This window comes from Corylus avellana, chromosome 2, assembly GCF_965113065.1.
Source record: "Corylus avellana chromosome 2, dhCorAvel1.hap1.2, whole genome shotgun sequence".
NCBI classification, from domain to species: domain Eukaryota; kingdom Viridiplantae; phylum Streptophyta; class Magnoliopsida; order Fagales; family Betulaceae; genus Corylus; species Corylus avellana.
Window position 1 is genome coordinate 31,650,812 of NC_142491.1, and position 19,389 is coordinate 31,670,200.

Here is a 19,389-nt window from a genome sequence, read left to right on the forward strand (position 1 = left end):
TTATTTCTAGTATTACTCGATCTGAATTTTGCCTTTTTAACAAATAAGTTTTTTGTCATATCGTCTATCCTACTAACAAAAAAACTTGTGAGCCATCATTTCCTCTCCGTCAAACCAATAAAGATGTGTTACGTGTATCCAGATCCGTGTCATTAAACCAAAAAAAAAAAAAAAAAAAAAGATGGTAGAGATGGACAATTGAAGGTGAAGATCCACCCCCATTGCCCGCAAAGGGGCAGTGGGGATGACTCTACACCCTTTCCACCTCTGCGAAGGTAGATATGCACCACCAAATGAAGGGGCAATGGCCGCATTTTGTTTTTTTTTTCAATGAAAACTACAAGAAACAAATAGAAGGGGCATCTAATCTTTCATATTTGAAGCAGATTCAACGAGGTTTCATACTTAAACGAGAAATATAGAAGCCCGGAGCAAGAGGTAGCGAAGTGTCGATTTAACTTCGAAACGGATAAATTGACGACAAATAAGACTTGATGAATTATTATTGTCTAATTCCAAAACCTTACCTATCCCTTTGTCAATCTTAATGGCATTTTTTGTTGTCATATTCTGATGTGGAAGATTATGCACTTGCACCCAAAATGAATAGAGAAGAATCTTAATTTCATCAATAGCTAGGTTAGGGAGACCAAGACTGAAGAAGAAGAAGAGAGCCTCAAACATTCCAGGGTCCTTGAGTGAGAATACAGGTCAAGTGACTTTCAAGTGAAACAGTAAATAAACACTTGTTTTGAGCCAAAACCCCCATGGTCAGAGGTGCTGCAAAACTCCACACAGAAGAGAGAGTTGCACGAACGTGGTACGTGTTAAAGAGGTTTTAACATTAGAAGCTTACCAATAAACTTAAATCCCCCTTGAGTAGCAGGATTACCATCATGGATATTCAGCTGGGCTGGATTATCCCATCCCAAGGCTTCAGTTTCAATGATGCGAGCTTGGAAAGTTGCCTGGTACATAAGAGAATCCTCCATTGAACACAGGAAAAAAAAAGAAAAAGAAATAAAGGGATAATAATATGTAAGGTGGGAATATGTAGTTTATGTATAATAAGACCATAAACATCCCCCCAGTGCATTGATGCAGATATGATTAACCACGTCAACAGATTTTCATTAGATGTAACAATCTAATTTTGATCATTACATGCTGCATTTTCTTTCAGGAATACAGCAGGTATTTAATTATCAACATAGTTCTTGTAGGCAACACAAATACTAGTCTAGCTCTAGAGATTTCTAACTCAAAAAAAATAGAAATATATTAACAAATAGATCTGTGGAGTTTATTGCACAAATGGATCCTATACACAATCAGAAATAGGCCTCAAAAACATCTTAAAAATTATCCTTTGCTTGGCGGATGACACCCAAAGCTTCAACGTCATCGGCTGTGTCCGAAATTTTTAGGGAGCGTCGGATTTCCATACTTGAAGTGCGAAGGAAAGGATTACAAGACTTCTCCATCTTAATTGTAGTTGGAATCTGAGACAAGGATCAAAGGAGAATTAAAAAGAAGTGGTGGGGGAACAAAAACTTCAAATTCAGGTACCCCAAGAGACTTGGGATATGTTTGGTGTACTGCAATGATCATTCTTCAGGAACAAGAATGCATATTATTAGGAATACAAGAAACAATACAAGAAACTGTAATGGAATAACCATTCCTATTAGTTCATTTGGTGACAACACATGAATGGCCAAATTTTTTAATTATAATTGAATCATATTCTGCCCAAATTTTCTAAAATGCTCCAACTCTACAAAGTATTTCCAAGAAAAAAGTCATTATTTTTTATTTTTTGGCAAAAAAATAAAAAAAATAAAAAAATTGAAGAGTAGTCATTCTTGTAGAATGATCATTCCCAAATAATAGACAAACCAAACGACATGAATGATTATTCCCAAGAATGATTATATTCCATTCCTGTCGACCAAACGTGACCTCAAGATGTTAGTTATCAGAAAAGGAAGTCATAGGAATTACCGTTGGCAAGCCCTTGCTGCGAAGATGGGCTACATTGGCTGCAAAGGACTTGAGAGCCTCATTATGGGGTTCTATAGACAAAGCAAACTTTGAATTACTCTGTCAAAATGCATATCTCATAGTTAGGGCCTTCATACCTTTTGAGCTTCAGAAAAATAAGTAGGGAACAAAGGCAGATAGAAAGATAACTAACCAATGTATATTCATGACCGCAATATATATTTGTATCTTCTGGCAAAGCCATGATCTTTTTAAGGGAAGATAACATCTGTAACGTGGACAATAAACTGTTATACAACATAAATCATGACAAAAGCATGAAAATAATATCGAGTTCAATGAAACTTTAGTCTACACTCTCCCTATGGAGAACAATTTTTAGCAATAACCATTGCTAAGCTAAAGCATTTCAATATCTAACATACTCACTGATATATTTATTTTATGTACAAGCATTTTTTGACATCCTGATTTGTTAAACTTCAATTTCACCATAAACACACCTTCCAAGGACTTTTGATGATGTGGTATTGGTGAAGAGTTCAAATTCCATTAGGTTAGCTCGTCTAAAGTGTGTTCTTTGATCTCAGAAGGAGGGTGGGTAGGCGTCTGTAATTTACTTTCGTACAATCGAGTTCTCTTGGGGCAATGGCCTTGGCATTATGTTCATGAGAGAGAGGCCTTATGGATGGCATTTGTGGATTCTAAATATGGCAGCATGTGGGGTGAGTGGTGTTCTAATGTGGTGGATGAGAATGGGGTGGGGCTATGGAAGAATATTAGGAGGGGCTGGAGGGAGTTTTTTTGTCGTACTAGATTTAAGGTCGGTGATAACTCCAGAATTAGAGTTTGGCATGCCGTGTGGGGTGGAGATCAAGTCCTCAAGGTAACTTTTCTGAACCTGTGCAATTTGGCCCGTTGTAAGGATGCTTTTGTGGCAAATCATTTGCAGTTTTCTAATTACTCTTATTAATAGAATGTTAACTTTCTCTGAGTGGCTTACATTTGGGAGGTGGATTTCTTTACCTCGTTCTTCAATTTGTTGTACTCCTTTAAATTGAAATTGAAACGAGGTGGCAAAGACAATCTTTGTTGTGTACCTTCCAAGAGAGGGTTGTTTGATGTTAAATCTTAATACAATGTCCTTATTCCCCATGAGAGCACTCATTTTCCTTGGAGTATTTGGCGGAATAAGGCTCCCTTGAGAGTGGTATTCTTCGCTTAGTCGACTGCCTTAGGGAAGATTCTAGCCATGAATAATCTTAGAAAGCAATAGGTCATTGTAGTTGATTAGTGTTGTATGTGTAAGAACAGTAGTGAGTCAATGGAACTTCATTGTGAGATGACTAGTGCCCTACATAATACCATCTTCAACCTTGTAGGGTTGGTGTGGATTATGCCTAGTTGTGTAGTAGACATTTTCGCTTGCTGGAAAGGGTATTTTGGTAGGCTTCGAAATGTTGTCAAGGAGAGGATGGTTCCATCTTGCCTTATGTGATGTTTTTGGAAGGAAAGAAATGATCGGAGTTTTAAAGACCACAAACAGATGGTGGTGGAATTAAAGGATTTTTTTCTTCTGAACTCTTTATCACTGGACAACTACCTTAGACTTAAATATTTCTAACTTTCCTATTTTTCTTGATCTTTTTTCTTTTTGCTAGCTAGGTGTTTCTTTTGTATACATTCTATGTACTTGGTTTGCGCTTTTTAATAAATTGGGTTTACTTGTCAAAATAAAAAAATCCAGAGAAATTAAAAATCTGTCGATCCTCGACATCATACAAGGGCGGGGGTCTTGATTATTAAACCAAGTAAAAGACTCTCCAATCAATGGAATATCCATTAACCCCTGCTCTGAGATAAAATCTGAGAATTCCCGCATGGCATAGGGTTACCCGAGTTGCTCCTGCCCTTTTGTTTGAGAAACGAATAACATTGAAGTCTCCCCCAATGCACCAAGGAACTTCCCACCAACTGAAGAACCCTGAAAGCTCCTCCCACACATAATGCCTAGCTACTATCTACATCAATCATTGGAACCATGAACTCCCAAAAACCCCAAACGAACTATTGCAGAACATATCTGAACTTGCAGGAAGTAGAGAGAGTGCCCATCACCTCTTCACTGCATTTTACTGCCCATATATCCCACGTTAAGAGAATACCTCCCAAAGCTCTTGAGGCAGGCAAAACTATCCAACCCATGAAAGACCTACCTCACAGGCCCCAGAGTATACTGGTTGTAATATGCTCCATTTCAATTTCTTAAAAACACAACGTCAGGCTTCCAATTTTTCAATAAGTTGCTAATACTGAATATTTTCTCTGCATCATTGTGAATTTTCATATTCATAATGGGATAGGAGCCTTGATGCAATATCAAGAAGAAGGGTGGGGTCTAGGAGGGTTCCTATTGGAATCATAATTCACTGATCCCATTCCCTATAACCCCATTCCCTAACACTTTCTTGAGGAAAACCGACGTTCCCACAACAGCCTTTTGATAAGTAATAAATTTATATCAAAAGCGCAGAGGGGCGCAACCCATATACACGGGAAGTATAAAAGAGAGCGCCTAAGAGGGAGAGAAATGAAAGAGAAAATCAAAAAAGCTAATTACTAAAGGAGCTAGCCAAGCGGCTGTCCAAGAGTAAAGAGTAAAGAAGAAAAGATGAGTCAGTTCCTCTATAGTCCTAGTAGAATTCTCAAAACATTTAGCATTTCTTTCAATCCATATACACCACATAAGACATAGAGGAATCATCTTCCACACTACCGCACTTCTAGCACGACCTCCCGACCACCAACAATATAACAAATCCCTTACTCTGCAAGGCATAAGCCAATGCAACCCAAACCGACTGAAAATAGTGTGCCAAAGAGCTCTTGCGGTTTCGCAATGGAGAAGAAGATGATCTACTGACTCTCCTGACTTTTTGCACATACAACACCACTCCACCACCACAAGGTTCCTCTTCCGCAGATTATCATGAGTCAAAATTTTGCCAAGGGCCGCGGACCACCCCAAAAAAGCCACTCTCAAAGGCACCTTAGTGCGCCAAATACTCTTCCAAGGAAACATCTCATGGCCAAAATTAGACAAGGCCTTGAAGAGCGACTTAACCTCAAACTTACCTTTCCTAGACGAGGCCCAGCAAATACGATCCACCGTACCTACAGAGATCTTGCACGAGTACAACCGCTCAAAAAAAGGAGCAACCAAATCCATCTCCCAATCCTGAACATGTTGCACAAAAGTGACATTCCACTCTATAACCCCACTCCTCCAAATTAAATTGTCCTTCACCCAAACTTCTTTGTGTCTAGCAATGCTAAACAGAGAAGGGAAAGCTTGTTTTAAAGGAGTTTCCACACACCAAGTATCATGCCAGAAACGAACTTTCGAACCCACCCCCACCTCAAACCTACAACCTTTGGCAAAGGAACTCCAACCTTGACGAATATGCTTCCATACACTCACACCATGAGAACCCGAAACGCCTTACGACAAACTCAATAGCTGCAAACAAATCTGAAGCCTCCTCTACAAACCCTTCATATGAAACCCCCAAGAATTTTTCTAGCCCATACATTCTTCTCTTGACCCAGTCTTAGCTCTTACTTTGTTTTGCATAGGAGGTTTAAGAGACTAGGGTTCAATCTCAGGGGTTAAACAATGTACACCATCTTTGCAATAGCGGAAAGCCACAGAAACTGGACAAGAGTGCACGAGTTGCTTCAGTATTAACCACCGAAGAAATAAATTCATCCTTTCTAGTGTAAATCAGAACACTGTGGAATGCAAATACAACCACTCAAAGTCGTTGGGTACCCCACTTGAGATTGCAAACAACAGTAGACTTTTGTCGCCTACTAGGAGAGTGGGCAAGGAGATACTGGGAAAGTACAGTGGAGGTAACATACCTCAAAGTCCCTTGCTGGCAAAGGACTCTCAACCACCAGCGAGACCTTAGCCTTACTCGTCTTGTTTTGTTGCTCTACCGCCAGTCTTGACAGGTGTTCCACTAGGCCACCCCATTTCCCGATAAGATGAATTTCGACAAAATGGAGAGCATGTTGACCCATTGACAATCTGATAAAACCTTTCGCCCAATAACGAAAGTTGACCCGAAAGTCTCAATTCAAGCCAAACCTCGGTTAACAACCGCTGGTTGCTGCCCAAATTCAAGCAAAACCCCAGTTAACAACCGCCAGTTGCTGCCCAAAATTAAATCAGCCTTCTAAATTTTTTTTTTTGATAAGTAAAAATCAGCCTTCTAACAGTTCAAATCTAAAGCCCATTCTAAAGACATCTTCAGGAGATGAGCTCACTGAATGCACAGGCGCTGGGATGGGATAGAAGCCTGGGGATGGGCTCGAAGCTACTACTAACTCGTTGGAGCTGGCTGGCCTAAAACAATAGGGCCAATGAGTTCCACTGGGCTCGAAACCCCCTTTGAGCTACTAGGAACATTACCCCCAGGCCCAATCTACATTGAAGCCTTATGAGTCTTCCTAATTCATGGTACCTATGCGAGAAAGCATCAAGATTTGTCCCAAAAATCGTGGAGTTTACCTGGCCCGTCCACATAAACCCTTAGACGAGGTACATTGCCAGTGCCCAATTTCCTAAAAGAGTCTTCCACGAGGGGAAATATAAAACACCCATACATTTAGTCCTTATTCGGGTGTTGGAAGGAACGAGAGCCGCACAATCGCACTCTAGGACTGCCTAAGGACCAAAACTTTTTGTGAGACACGACAGAGGTTCCTCTGGCACCCTTATCATTAGAGGAAGTCCGGGCATCGTGACCTGCTACCACTTGATCAAAGGCGCATTTCTTGGGTGCCGCCAGAGGTATCAGAACTTGTAAAATGACTGTTGGGGGTTCCCTTTTCATGGGTATGAATGGAGATAAAAGAAACTATAGCACCTCAACAAACCCATACTAACCCCATTTTTTTTCTTTCCCTCCCGGATAGGAATAAAACCCCTCCACCGCCACCATTAAACTCTTCAATGGCCATATACCTATCATGAGCATTTTTTTTTATAGGTAATAAAAAGTTTTATTAAAAGCGTATAGGCGCCCCAAAGTACACCGGGAGTATACAACGGAATCACCTAACAAGAAGAAGAAAAGCAAAAAAGAAAATCATCATAAGTAATCGACACCAGAAAGACATGCGCCACAGTCCAAAGATACAAATTATGAAAACAAGAGGCTAGGATGTCTTCCAAAGTCCCCTCTAAATCCTCAAAACACCTTCTATTCCTTTCTCTCCATAAACACCAGAAAAAGCAAGTGGGCACCATCTTCCAAACCGCAGCACTCCCCCTCCTCCCCGAGGACCACCAACAGGCGAGAAGGTCCGAAATCCGCCTCGGCATCACCCAAGACAACCCAAATCAACCAAAAAAAGTACACCATAGAGCATAGGCAACCTCGCAATGAAGGAGAAGATGATCCACCGTCTACTCACTCCTTTTGCACATATAACACTTGTTCGTTACAATCACCTGACGCTTCCTGAGGTTGTCTAGAGTCAGAATTTTGTCCAACGCCACCGACCATACAAAGAAGCTCGCCCTCGGCGGCGCTCGCCAAACGCTCTTCCAAGGAAAACCCCTCCCATCTGTGCCCGCCAATGAAGTGTATAAGAGTTTGACCTTAAAGCCACCTCTTTTGGACGAAATCCACCATAACCTATCTTCACACCCTCTACTCACTCTAGCAGAATGTAACATCTGAAAAAAGGAAGCCAAAACATCCACCTCCCAATCGTGAGCCTCTCACAAAACTAACATTCCACTGATTAGAACCACCCAACATCTCCAAGTGATCCGCAACTGAGGCGTCCTTGGCACAAGCAATACTGAATAAGCCTGGGAAAGCAATCTTGAGGGCCGTATTACCACACCATAAATCGTGCCAGAATCTAACCCTAGTCCCAGCCCCCACCTCAAACCGAATAAACCTTTTGAAGGTAGCCCAACCTTTCCAAATGTTCTTCCATAACCCCACCCCAAAAGAACCACCCGGCTCCAATGTGCACCACCCTCCCCAAACACTTCCAAACTTCGCCTCCACCACAATCCTCCACCAAGAATCTCTCTCCACTCCATAGCGCCACAACCATTTCCCTAACAGGGCGCAATTGAACAAACATAAGTTCCTAATACCCAAGCCACCCTCCTTAATCGGAGTACATACCTTCGACCACTTCACCAAATGGTACTTGAACTCATCGTTAAGACCTCCCCAAAGAAAATCCCTCTGCAGCTTCTCAATCCGCTTAGCAACGCTAACCGGAATGGGGAAAAGAGACATAAAATAAGTAGGCAAATTGGCGAGCGTGCTCTTGATCAACGTGACTCGACCCCCCTTCGACAAATACATTCTTTTCCATCCGGCCAACCGACGTTCTATTTTCTCAATAACTCCATCCCAAATATGCTTAGCCTTACAAGAGGCCCCCAGCGGCAAACCAAGGTATTTTACTGGCAAAGAAGCAACCCCACACCCTAGGATACCGGCTAACCTATCCACTTGTTCCACATTCCCCACTGGGATTAACACCGACTTTGATATACCTATCATGAGCATTACAACACCATTGACCCAAGAATACGCTCTGATCATCCTTGAGTTTCTACAATTTTCCAGTCTAGCCACCACATTGACCGTAAAGAGCAACCAAAAAGCTCCATTTCTTGCCAGGAAAATCAAGCGAAGATAACCTTTCCCTTGTTCCACTATACGTAGCCTAAAAGAATTACCCTTGGCTCAAGAATAAATTTGAAGGATTTCGATTTTACCAAAAATAAAAAAAAGAACTCCCTATAGGCCTTCAGACCACTAACATACTCCACGAGACGTAAACCTTGGAGCAAGCTCCTTAAGCAATGTCGGGAACATCTTCCAAGATAACCATGAAGCCACCCAAAGTGCAGCGAAACTAGAGAGCGAAGAGAACTAGCTTACTAATAACGGGCTTTGGTGGGACATGCATACATGCACCGCTGCTAGGGAGAGAGAGAAAGAGAGGGAGTGTGAAAGCAAATAGCTATCTAGTATGAGTTTTGATTCTTTATTTCCAGCTCATTACACGTATTAATATAATTAAAAATAGAAAACAAATTGTGAACTTTGATTGCAAAGACATCTCACATCCTGCACAAATTCAACATCTTTGTGTTAACTATGCCTACAAACCTACCAACAAAATGAGCCGGAACAGCCTTATTTAGTTTGTTATTGATCAAATTTTTCTAACGAGTCCTAAATATTTATCAATGATGAGCATTATTTCCATGACTCAAATGGAAATGCATTTGATCCTCTTCAAACACACAAAAAAATGCAAGTACAACAGATTGATATACAAAGTGACAAAAGAAAAATAAATGACATATAAGACCAACTCAATATATCCAGAGAGAGACATGCAATGGTCAAAGTGTGTAGTCTGCAGATATCACATCTCTTAGCAGAGCATAAAGAAGAACGCAAGTCAAGTTAACCTGTTCAGGGGTTCCTTCAAAAAGCTTGCCACACGATAAGCTGAACAAAGTGTCACCAGTAAAAACTGCCCCAGATCCTGGAAAATAGAAGCTAATGTGGCCTGCATGCAATAGAAGATTACAGAAAATTTTAAATATATATATATATATATATTAAGGAAGAAAAAATGGAATCATTTTTTTATGAAACAAAAAATAGAAACATCCACAATAAGATATAGAATATGGTGAAATTTGGCAATACATGAATCTACTTTGAAATAAAGGACACTCAAATTAGAGGCTCCTCTTAATCCTCTTATTTTCATTTTTTATTTTTTATTTTTTTCTTGATAAGTAGGTTCCTCATAAACCTATATATTGCACAAAGTGTAAAATACTCTATACATGCAATTTTCTTATTGTTCAGGTCATCCACCAAGATGGTTCAGGCAAAGAACTACCAGACAACAAACCATATGAAAGGTTTAGCAACCTCAAATAAGGCAGTCTTTAGTATTTATCTTCTACAGAAAAAAAAAAAAAAAAAAAAAAAATGAGAGAGAGAGAGAGAGAGAGAGAGAGAGGAGCAAAGTAGAACTCCCAGGCAGTTGAGGACGATTGGGAATAGCATATAACAAAACTCTAATTTCTTGCAAGAATTTCTGTCTAAGGGGCTTTATCCTTACCTTTTCCTCCTTTGGTTGCATTTATAATTTTTTTTTTTACTTTAATAGACACTATTTGTCCATGAAGGGAAGTGGATACGGAAAACAACCTTTAGTTAACACATAAGCTTTTTTTTTTTTTTTTTTTTTTTTTTTGATAAGTAAGTAGCTGGTTTTTTTTAGTTAACACATAAGCTATTATACGATGACAGAAGTGGATACGGAAATATTTTAATTCTATTGTTCAACAATGTATATATGGTGAATGACACAACCCATGTAAATTGCCAAATTATTTCTTTTGATAAGTATAACTGTTACATGGCAAAGAACATTGCCAAATTATTGAAATTTTAAAATATAAAACGTTCATAATAAAAGCAAAGGGAAATTTGAGGAACAAAAAAAATTCTTCCTCAAAAACAATTTCTCAGCAAATTGTTCAAACAATAAAAGAAGAGGAAGAACAATCATTTTTTTAACCAATCACAAATAACAATTATCTAGCATGATTGCAAGCATTAACTGACATATGAGATATTGATGCCGGACAACAAGAAATGGGAAGAAAAGTTTAGGGGAGAGAGGAGAAGCAGGGAAGAGGAAAAGAAGAAGCAGAGAAGCAGGAGAGAGGAGAAAATTTAGGAGGAAGAAGACGACAAACAGTTGATAGTTTTTTTATGAGAAATTTGAAACTCGAATTCCAATGCATACAAGTGCCCGAGGAGTCCAAGTAATTTGAAACCAAAAACCTCTTTATCTCGAGCTATTGAACAAAGTTATGGGAATGAGAGTCGCTACGCCGCACCACACATCATACCCAAAATGGATGTGGGATCCATCCCCAAATACGCCTAGCCATTCCTAATATTCTTCCTAATATCGAACGCGGTGGGAAGGCTTTGTGCAACATGTGCGGTATGATATTGGAGATGGTACAAAAGTACTTTTTTGGCATGATGTGTGGTGTAGGGAACACCCTTTGAAACTCATGTATCCATCTTTGTTCAATATTGCATGTAATAAGGATGCATGGGTGAAGGAGTACATGCAGAGGCTGAATGATATTCTTCATTGGAATGTCCAGTTTTTTCGGCCCGTGCATGATTAGGAATTGGAGGGGGTAACACACTTTTTTGCATAGTTGTACTCTCAAAAAATCAGATATGGAGGTGAGGATAAAATTTGTTGGATTCCATCTAAAAGAAATACTTTTGAAGTGAAATCCTATTATCAGTCTCTCTCTACACCGGCACAAGCGTTTGTTCCGTGGAAGAGTATTTGGAAGATGAAGGCTCCCTTGAGAGTGGCTTTCTTTGTGTGGACGGCGACAGTAAGAAAAATCCTCACTTTGGACAACTTATGGAAGAGTAGGCCTGGGCATCGGTCGATGTCGGTAGAAAAAAAATTCAACCGCACCAAAGTCGGTAAAGTTGGTAAATTTTTTTTTGATAAGTAATAAGAAGTTTTATTAAAAGCGTAAGGCGCCCCAACGTACAATGAAAGTATACAAGTGGAAACGCCTAGCTAGAAAAAGAAAAGAGAAAGCCGAAGCTCACCCACAAAAGAACCCCAACAAATCCACCCAAAAACCCTCAAAAACAAAAACCCAAAGAAGCCCAAAGCCCTCAAAACCCACACGAATCGTTACATCCCAATAGTCTTGCCCTTCCTTCTCCGAGGAGACGCGCTAGCAATGCCGTAATTAATAGAGCTTTCTAAATTTAACAGCTCTCTCTTGCCCTTAGCCCTAGGTTGCGCAACCTTGGTAAATTCACCGACTTTACTGATCGAAATGTATTTTTGACACCGACTAACACTGACAAGTCAGTTACGGTGTCGGTCGGTATAAATCGGTTTGGGTTGGGCGCAATCAATGATGGGCTAGATTGGAAAATCAAGCCCAAACAGCAAGAAAAAAAATTTCCTCCACTTTCTCGGCAACCAAACAGCAGCAAGAAAAAAAAAATCGAAATCAGATTAAAAATACTCAATTAGAGAACACAACTTGAACCAAACAAGGCACCGAAACTCAAAGCCAATCACTGTCTAAGACATGCTTAGCAAGAAAATACCTCTTTTCCTCCACTTTCTCGGCAACCAAACAGCAAGAAAATAAAATCAAAACCAGATAAAAAAACACACAGGTGGAGTCATGAGCGAGAGAGGCAAAGATGTCAGATGAGAGGGGAGTGATAGAGAGAGAACGAGATGAGAGGAGAGTGAGAGAGAGGCAGAGATGAGAGGAGAGTGACAGAGAGAGGAATATGAGAGTGACGGCTAGGGTTAGGGGAAATGGGAGAGAGAGCTTCTAAATGAGATATATATATATCATTTAGAAGCCAAGGCGCCTCGTGAGATAGGATAAGAACTCCCAATTGACATGGTCATATGCTTTTTCCAAATTCAACTTGTAAATGATGCCAAAAAAAAAAAAAAAAAAAAAAAAAAAAAAAAAAAAAACCCAATTCAATCTGCTGTCTAAACACTCATTAGCTATAAGAATTGAATCTAGAATTTGTCTTCCCCCAATGAAAGAATTCTGACTATTTGATATAAGACCTCCAACACCTGTTTCATTATATTAGCAAGGACTTTTGCCAAAATTTTGTATTAACACTCCTCACCAAGCCAATAGGTATGAAATCCTTCACTTCCAACTGCCCACCCTTTTCAGGGATAAGAGCAATAAATGTAGTGTTAAGGCTCTTCTCAAACATTTCACACTCATGAAAATTATGAAAGACATGCATAAGGTCATCCTTCACTATAACCCAACAAGATCCTTCGGGGGGGGAGCAATTGTTAAGTCGTCAGGACCTAAGCTTTGTCACCATCCATACTAAGCAAAGCCTGAAGAACTTCCTCCACTTCGAACAGTCTCTCCAACCAAACTACTTATACAGAGTTTAAACAAAGAAACTCCAATTCATCTAATTTGGGCGACCATGTAACAGTTTCATTAATTAGATTTTTGTAATATTGAGTGATAGCATCAATGATTAGCCCTTGGGCAGAGATAACAGTACCGTCAATACAAAGCTTGGAGATGAAATTATTTCTCCTATGAGCATTAGCAAGGTGGTGAAAAAATCTTGTATTGCAATCCCTTTCTTTTAGCGAGATCGCCCTAGACTTCTACCTTCAACTAACTTCTTGCTTAGGGCAACATTCTTCAAATCTGCTTCTTCCTTGGCCCTCTTGACTCTCTCCTCTTCTACAAGACATCTATCCTATTCTAGATTATCAAGAGACTGAATTTCCTCCAATAAGGACTTCTTCCTCTCCTCGACATTTTTTGTTCCAGCACTTTATGTCAACTTGTAGCTGCTTTAGTTTACTAGCAAAGACAAAACATGGTGTGCCTAGGAATTGATAAGAATCTCACCACTATTTCACCATGACCACTTTATGCTTTCAACCACATGTTTTCAAATTTAAAAGAGCATGGGCCGTTAGACATCCCCCCATTGTCAAGCAAAATTGGAAAATGATATGATAAGGGTCAAAGAAGGCAACGTTGAATCAAATCTAGAAATACTCTTCTCAATCCAGAGAAACCAGAAATCTATTAATTCTGGACATAATGGGTGGATATTGGTTGTTCGACCAAGTAAAGGCATCTCCGACCAACGGGATATCCATCAACCCCTCATCTGAAATGATATCTAAAATTCCAACATGGCCAAGGTTAACCGAGTCGCCCTCACACTCTTGTTTGGGAAACAAATACCATTAAAGTCTCCCCTGATACAAAGGAAATTTCCACCAATTGAAAACCCCTGACAATTCTCCCCCGCAGATAATGCAATTCAGAATCAGCATTGGGATTGTAGAATACCACCCCCCCCCCCCCCCCAAACAGTCCACCCAATGAATGGACCACCCCATAAACCCTAGACTATATCAGCAAAAATCCATTCAATTTTTGTTTCTTGAAGGCACGCTACATCATTTGTTTCTAAATGTTAAGAAACTGGCTGGATTTCTATCAAGTGAAATAAATTACATAACTAGCATCAAGAATCCTTGTGATTCTGTGACAGGATGAAACAGTCCAAAAATTTATAGTTGGATTGAAGATAAAAGTTGTTAAACTAAAATGGCTATAATTAACATTGAAAAAGAAATAGATATAAGGGTCCTACGCAGTAATGAAAATTATGAGCTTTTCATTACAAGTTTTTTCACAAACTTCTAATATTTGAAAAGATTATTAGAGCATAGAAACAATGCAGAAATTTCAGACCAGTAATACCAACAAAATAAGTTCCTTTTATAAATTTGATTTGAAATAGCATGCTCCTCAAGAGCAACATTCAGAAGATTTCTTAATGTAATCAGGAAATAAGTGTGACCTCGAGTATGACCAGGGGTCTCCATTACAAGAACCTCATGGCCTGCAAACATCCACTTGTCTCCATCATTCAAAACAATATCAATACCAGGAATCCTATCCCTGTCTGTTGCTGAACCAATCACCTACAAGTAACAAAGAGAAGTGGGAAACTTTATGAATGTTGTGAGCATTATAAAATTGAACACCTTCAAGAACAAGGCAAGAGGGCCTATGTCAAGCTGTAGGAAATCTTCTAAACTGAGACTATTTATTTCATCATTCAATCCAAACCTAATGCGACACAAAAGAAGCCAATACCTCAAATAAATATAGAAGTGATCAACAAATTCTAAAAAAACTCTTATTCTGTCGTAAGGGTGTTAATAAGGCCAGTTTTCCAAGTTTGCGACAATTTTCAGCAACTCTTAAATTGTATTATTAAATTATCACAAATTTGACTTTTGATGAACATGCTATCAAAAAAAAAAAAAAAATCAACAGAGAATTTGGAAAGATTTGACAAAGAATAGAAAAAGAGGGGTGGTCAAAAAACCATTTTCAAAACCAAAAAGACTGCCCAAACAAACTAACCCCATCCCAGATAACCAGGCTAAATTAACAAAACCAGGACCATATTTAAGGATATCTCAAATCTGATCAAGATGGTTATTTTATTACAATAAGCAGATTATGGTTTCCATAAGAAAGATTTATCTACATTATGGGTCCAGGTATTGTATAAAGAAGTCTGTTTTCCCTATATTCTTTTGAAAGTCAACAATTTACCAAAAGATAACATTTCACTTACTTACCACTAAAGAAAAGGCAAAATCGTACCTTTGCACCGTACCTTTCTTTTAGCTCTGCATTCCCACCAGTGTGATCAAAATGATGATGAGTGTTCAATATGTACGTTAAATTTCGATTTTTCCTTCTCAAAGCATCTATAACAGGCACAGCTTCAGAAGGATCAACAACACCAACTGTGCCTGTATCTACGTCATGTAAGAGATATGCATAATTGTCCTTGAGACATGGTACCTGAAAATGAAAACAAATCTAGAATTGGCACCAGTGGTGGAGAGCTACCTTCTAGTGGGAAACTGCTTAAGTTAACTAATGAGCTTGGAGGACAGAGTACATACATAATTTCATGTAAGACTTATCAAAAAAAAAAAAATTCATATGCACTAACTTTACAGAGAACACATCAGAAATGATAAACACCCCCCCACTTGTGTAGGTGAAGCAACCAATTAAAGGAGGGAGTAAATCAATTAACTCTTTGCAAACCAGAAGAAAGTTCCTTTACAGCAGACTTCTAGAAAGACCGCTATTGATACTAACAGTTCCTTCAAATCCATAACAAAATACCGTATGTTTTCAGTGTTATTTACAAAAGGACCAGACTTAAGCACAATAAAGTGAAAGAACCTTTAATTAGGATCCTAACTGAAACTGCTCAGACCGGTGTAAGTATATCACCAGCTTTGCTATCCTCCCTTTGATTAGAAGAGCCATGGTTCCAAGTTGATTTCCGTTTTGTGCATGTGTCCTTTCAAGTTAAGGGTTTTACCACAGGGTCTCCTTCCCATAAAGTGAAGTGTAGCAGGCCCATGGAACTTATCAAAAAGAAGAGTTAGCTTCTAATTGGACATTACCCTGAAAACGCCATCTCTCACAATGCATTATGTAAGGCTGATTAGCTAGCTCAGTATTTTTCTTGGCTCTCCAGCAGCCGGAGTGAGAGAGAAAAAGGGTAGACTACAAGAAATAGTTCTTTCAACCATTTATGTAAGCCAGGTGCCTCTATCTAAATGCTGGGCTATGCCATGTGGGCATAGACTGCTCCAGAAATGTTCTTGTTTAAATTCTTCCACTAGATCTATCAAAAACTGGGGATTAGGCCCTACCTATCTCGCTGATAGACTACACTCACTTATATGAAGTGACAAGATGATAAGTAGGGATTTTGCAACATGTGGAAATATCAAAAGAAAAATGCAATATAATAGTTTAGTACAAATGCAGCTTTCATTACTTTCATGCTCAAGATAAGGGGTCAAATCACAAGAAGCAACTATTACTCACTAGGCTGGAGAGGAGGATGTAGGAAATGGAGCTAATTTATTGCCCACTAGGATGAATTTAATACTTTTTTCCTTCTTCTTTTCTTTTTTTATTTTTTTTTTATTTAAAAAAAAAAAATTAAAAAGAGTCACTATGATGAAGTCAATACTTCTACCAACAACCATAATTCCCTCGAATTAGCGCTTTTCCAAGAGAGGCAAATCTTCAGAATGCATAATGTATTGATAAGAAGGGCAAGGGAAAACATAAAGGTTGATGTTCAAAAACTCGGGACAACATCAATTGAAGCTTAGTGTTGTACCCATTAAGGTGAATGGATTTGGGTTCACTTAAGACGATAAATAATCATATCTTTGCCCTCATTTCTAGCATCTCCTTTGACTTCTACTAATTGATTTCAAAGCTACACAATAGAAGATCTATTCAGATATTCTCTAACCATGCAGGTATGATTATGTGACCATGTGTCAGGTCGGTCTGGCTTCTCACAAAGGTTTTCTACCATTTTGGAATGCCCAGTAGCCATAACCTCAGCAGGGGAAGTGAAAGGGGCTGATAACACAACATGTGATCTTACAAAGCTTTTTGTTTATATATCCCACTCATTTGTCTCTAGTGATTTAAAGCAATCTGTCTCATCCAAAAACAATTATCATATATGTTATAGACACTTGCATGGTTGATAGTCACACCTAATGCAATATTTTGATGGAACAATGCATGTATTGTGATCAGAGTGGCTTCAAACCAACGGTTAATTGCAATATTTCCACTTCCCTTTATTGGGGCAAGCCCACCGGTGAAGCCAGAGTATTATCTGATCGGTGTGGGGAAAGCGCTTTACACAGGTCCAAGGTTTACCCGACCAGAGGTGACATGAAATGGCCTTGCCTTGAAAGTGTTCCTCATTATCAAAAGAAATTTCCACTTCCCTTTAACACACACACACACATGTGTGTGTGTGTGCAGTTCTTTTACATCATGTATGATAATCATTCTGGTTCAATGCATCAAATTTATTTAGAAAGATTCAGTAGGAAGATCCAACATCACGTGTAGGGGCACAACTCATAGAGTCTTGACTAATAAAGGATGAATGTGTAGAGAGGCAAAAGTAATTGTCACAAAAATAATGTACATAATCACTTGAAAAGAAAAATACTACTTGTATCCAATTAAGCACTAGATCACAATGCACGAGCATCACCAAGCCATCAACAGTAAAACACAAAATAGAGAGATTTGCTCACCAATTCAATTTGCAAGGTTGAAGACAGATTAACAACACTGCAAAATTGATTAACTTTAAGTGATCGACTAGCTCCACGCAAGGTTTTTAATGGAGTAGACAAGAACCGAAAGAATCCATATAAAAGGCCTCCTCTGAAGCAAAGTTGTCTCATGCCCGGCCATACACGGAGCCCACTCCTCACCTAAGAGAAAGTATATAAAACACCGTAACTCCAGATTTAGTAATTATCTTGTCTGAAACAAAGGCTGAAGATAAGTGTGGATTTGTGGATTACATGTTGCATTGCACATTTAATAACATCAAACTATAACGAACAGGCAATTAAGTTGAGTTACTTATAACGATAGCATTGATTAGAAGGGGTGAAAATCGTAAAAATGCAAAACTTATTTGCGACTATGCCAAAATCTTATCAAAGTTAGAATCTAACTGAAGAATTAACTAGAACTTGATTAAACTTTTGTATCAGTGAGAAACCATATGCCCATATACAAAAATTGGTATCAAAGTCCCAACTAGACTTGAGTCGCTTCTAACCTCGGGATTAACTAGAACTCAGAGAGGGAGGGAGAGAGAGAGTATTATTGCAATTTTCAAAACCCATTTGCCTAAACAATGCAAAAACTCATATGAAGTTCCACATTTTCTATTTATTCTGAAAGCCACCACAATAAACTTGCTTCCTCGTTCAAAAATACATCATTCTTCCGAAGAGAAGTATTACATGACATGAAATGCTCAATATTAGTATTGGCTGCTAGCCTAGATTGCACTTCCTAGTACACAAAACGTGTCACAGTGGTTGCCTGGAAAATAAAGAGATTGGAAACTCCTATAACAAAAATGAAAATCCAAATCACTGCTTTTATTTCCAAAACCAAAAATCAGCATTTTCAAGAAACTCTGATAAAGAAAAAAGCACTTAAACCAAATAACACTAACAGGAAAAAAAAAAAAAGGGGGAGGGGGAGGGGGAGGGGGAGGGGGGAGGGGGTTGTCCCATGAATTTCATTGTTTTTCTCAAGTGTTCCCAAACAAAAACAGAAAACCCCCAAGTCATATCACAATATGTCCACGAGAATGATCAGAACGAAGACCACAAACTCACAGTTCATCAAAACCAAGGAAAAAAAAACTGCAAGCATGTGGTAACTCCTTGAAAAGCTAAAAATGAAGAAAACTATAGTGATAACTGATAAGAAAGAGAGAGAGAAACCCTAGTGCAAGGAAAGGCAGCCATGGCAGAGGAGGCCTTGGAGAACATCTGCACAGGGAGAGAGAGAGAGAGAGAGAGAGAGAGAGAGTGCGTAGGTGGGTGTGTGTGGGTGCGTTGGCACTTTTTGCAGTTGGCAGGCAACTCTCAATATATTTTGAGAGTTGGAAATGATTTTGCCCACAGCATCACTTCCAACACCACGCGTTATCATTTATTTAGCTTTTCTCTTTTCTCTTTTTTTTTTTCGAGAAAATTATAATGTATCAAATAAATTCATGTAGTTTTAAAATATTTAAATAACATATAAAAGCATAT

At 38.9% G+C, this 19,389-nt stretch overlaps 1 protein-coding gene across 1 annotated transcript; it reads right to left on the bottom strand.

Annotated features, from left to right (window-relative positions):
• Positions 1-1,107: 1,107 nt before the first annotated feature.
• Positions 1,108-19,244, bottom strand: GLX2-1 (glyoxalase 2-1). The gene is made up of 8 exons (XM_059596789.2): positions 19,075-19,244; positions 17,857-18,039; positions 15,353-15,556; positions 14,535-14,658; positions 9,530-9,630; positions 2,198-2,272; positions 2,005-2,103; positions 1,108-1,502 (listed from the first exon to the last, which is right to left on the bottom strand). Exons 1-8 carry the CDS (start codon positions 19,120-19,122, stop codon positions 1,356-1,358), a joined length of 981 nt encoding a protein of 326 aa, XP_059452772.2. The 5' UTR covers positions 19,123-19,244; the 3' UTR covers positions 1,108-1,355.
• Positions 19,245-19,389: the final 145 nt, after the last annotated feature.

Excerpts from the sequence above, each read along its gene's own strand:
- GLX2-1 (XM_059596789.2), bottom strand. The coding sequence starts at position 19,122 with ATGTTCTCCAAGGCCTCCTCTGCCATGGCTGCCTTTCCTTGCACTAGG. Across the intron at positions 18,040-19,074 it reads CTGCCTTTCCTTGCACTAGG|GTGAGGAGTGGGCTCCGTGT; the intron begins GTTTCTCTCTCT and ends ACTTTCTCTTAG. Across the intron at positions 1,503-2,004 it reads GCAGCAAGGGCTTGCCAACG|ATTCCAACTACAATTAAGAT; the intron begins GTAATTCCTATG and ends TCCTTGTCTCAG.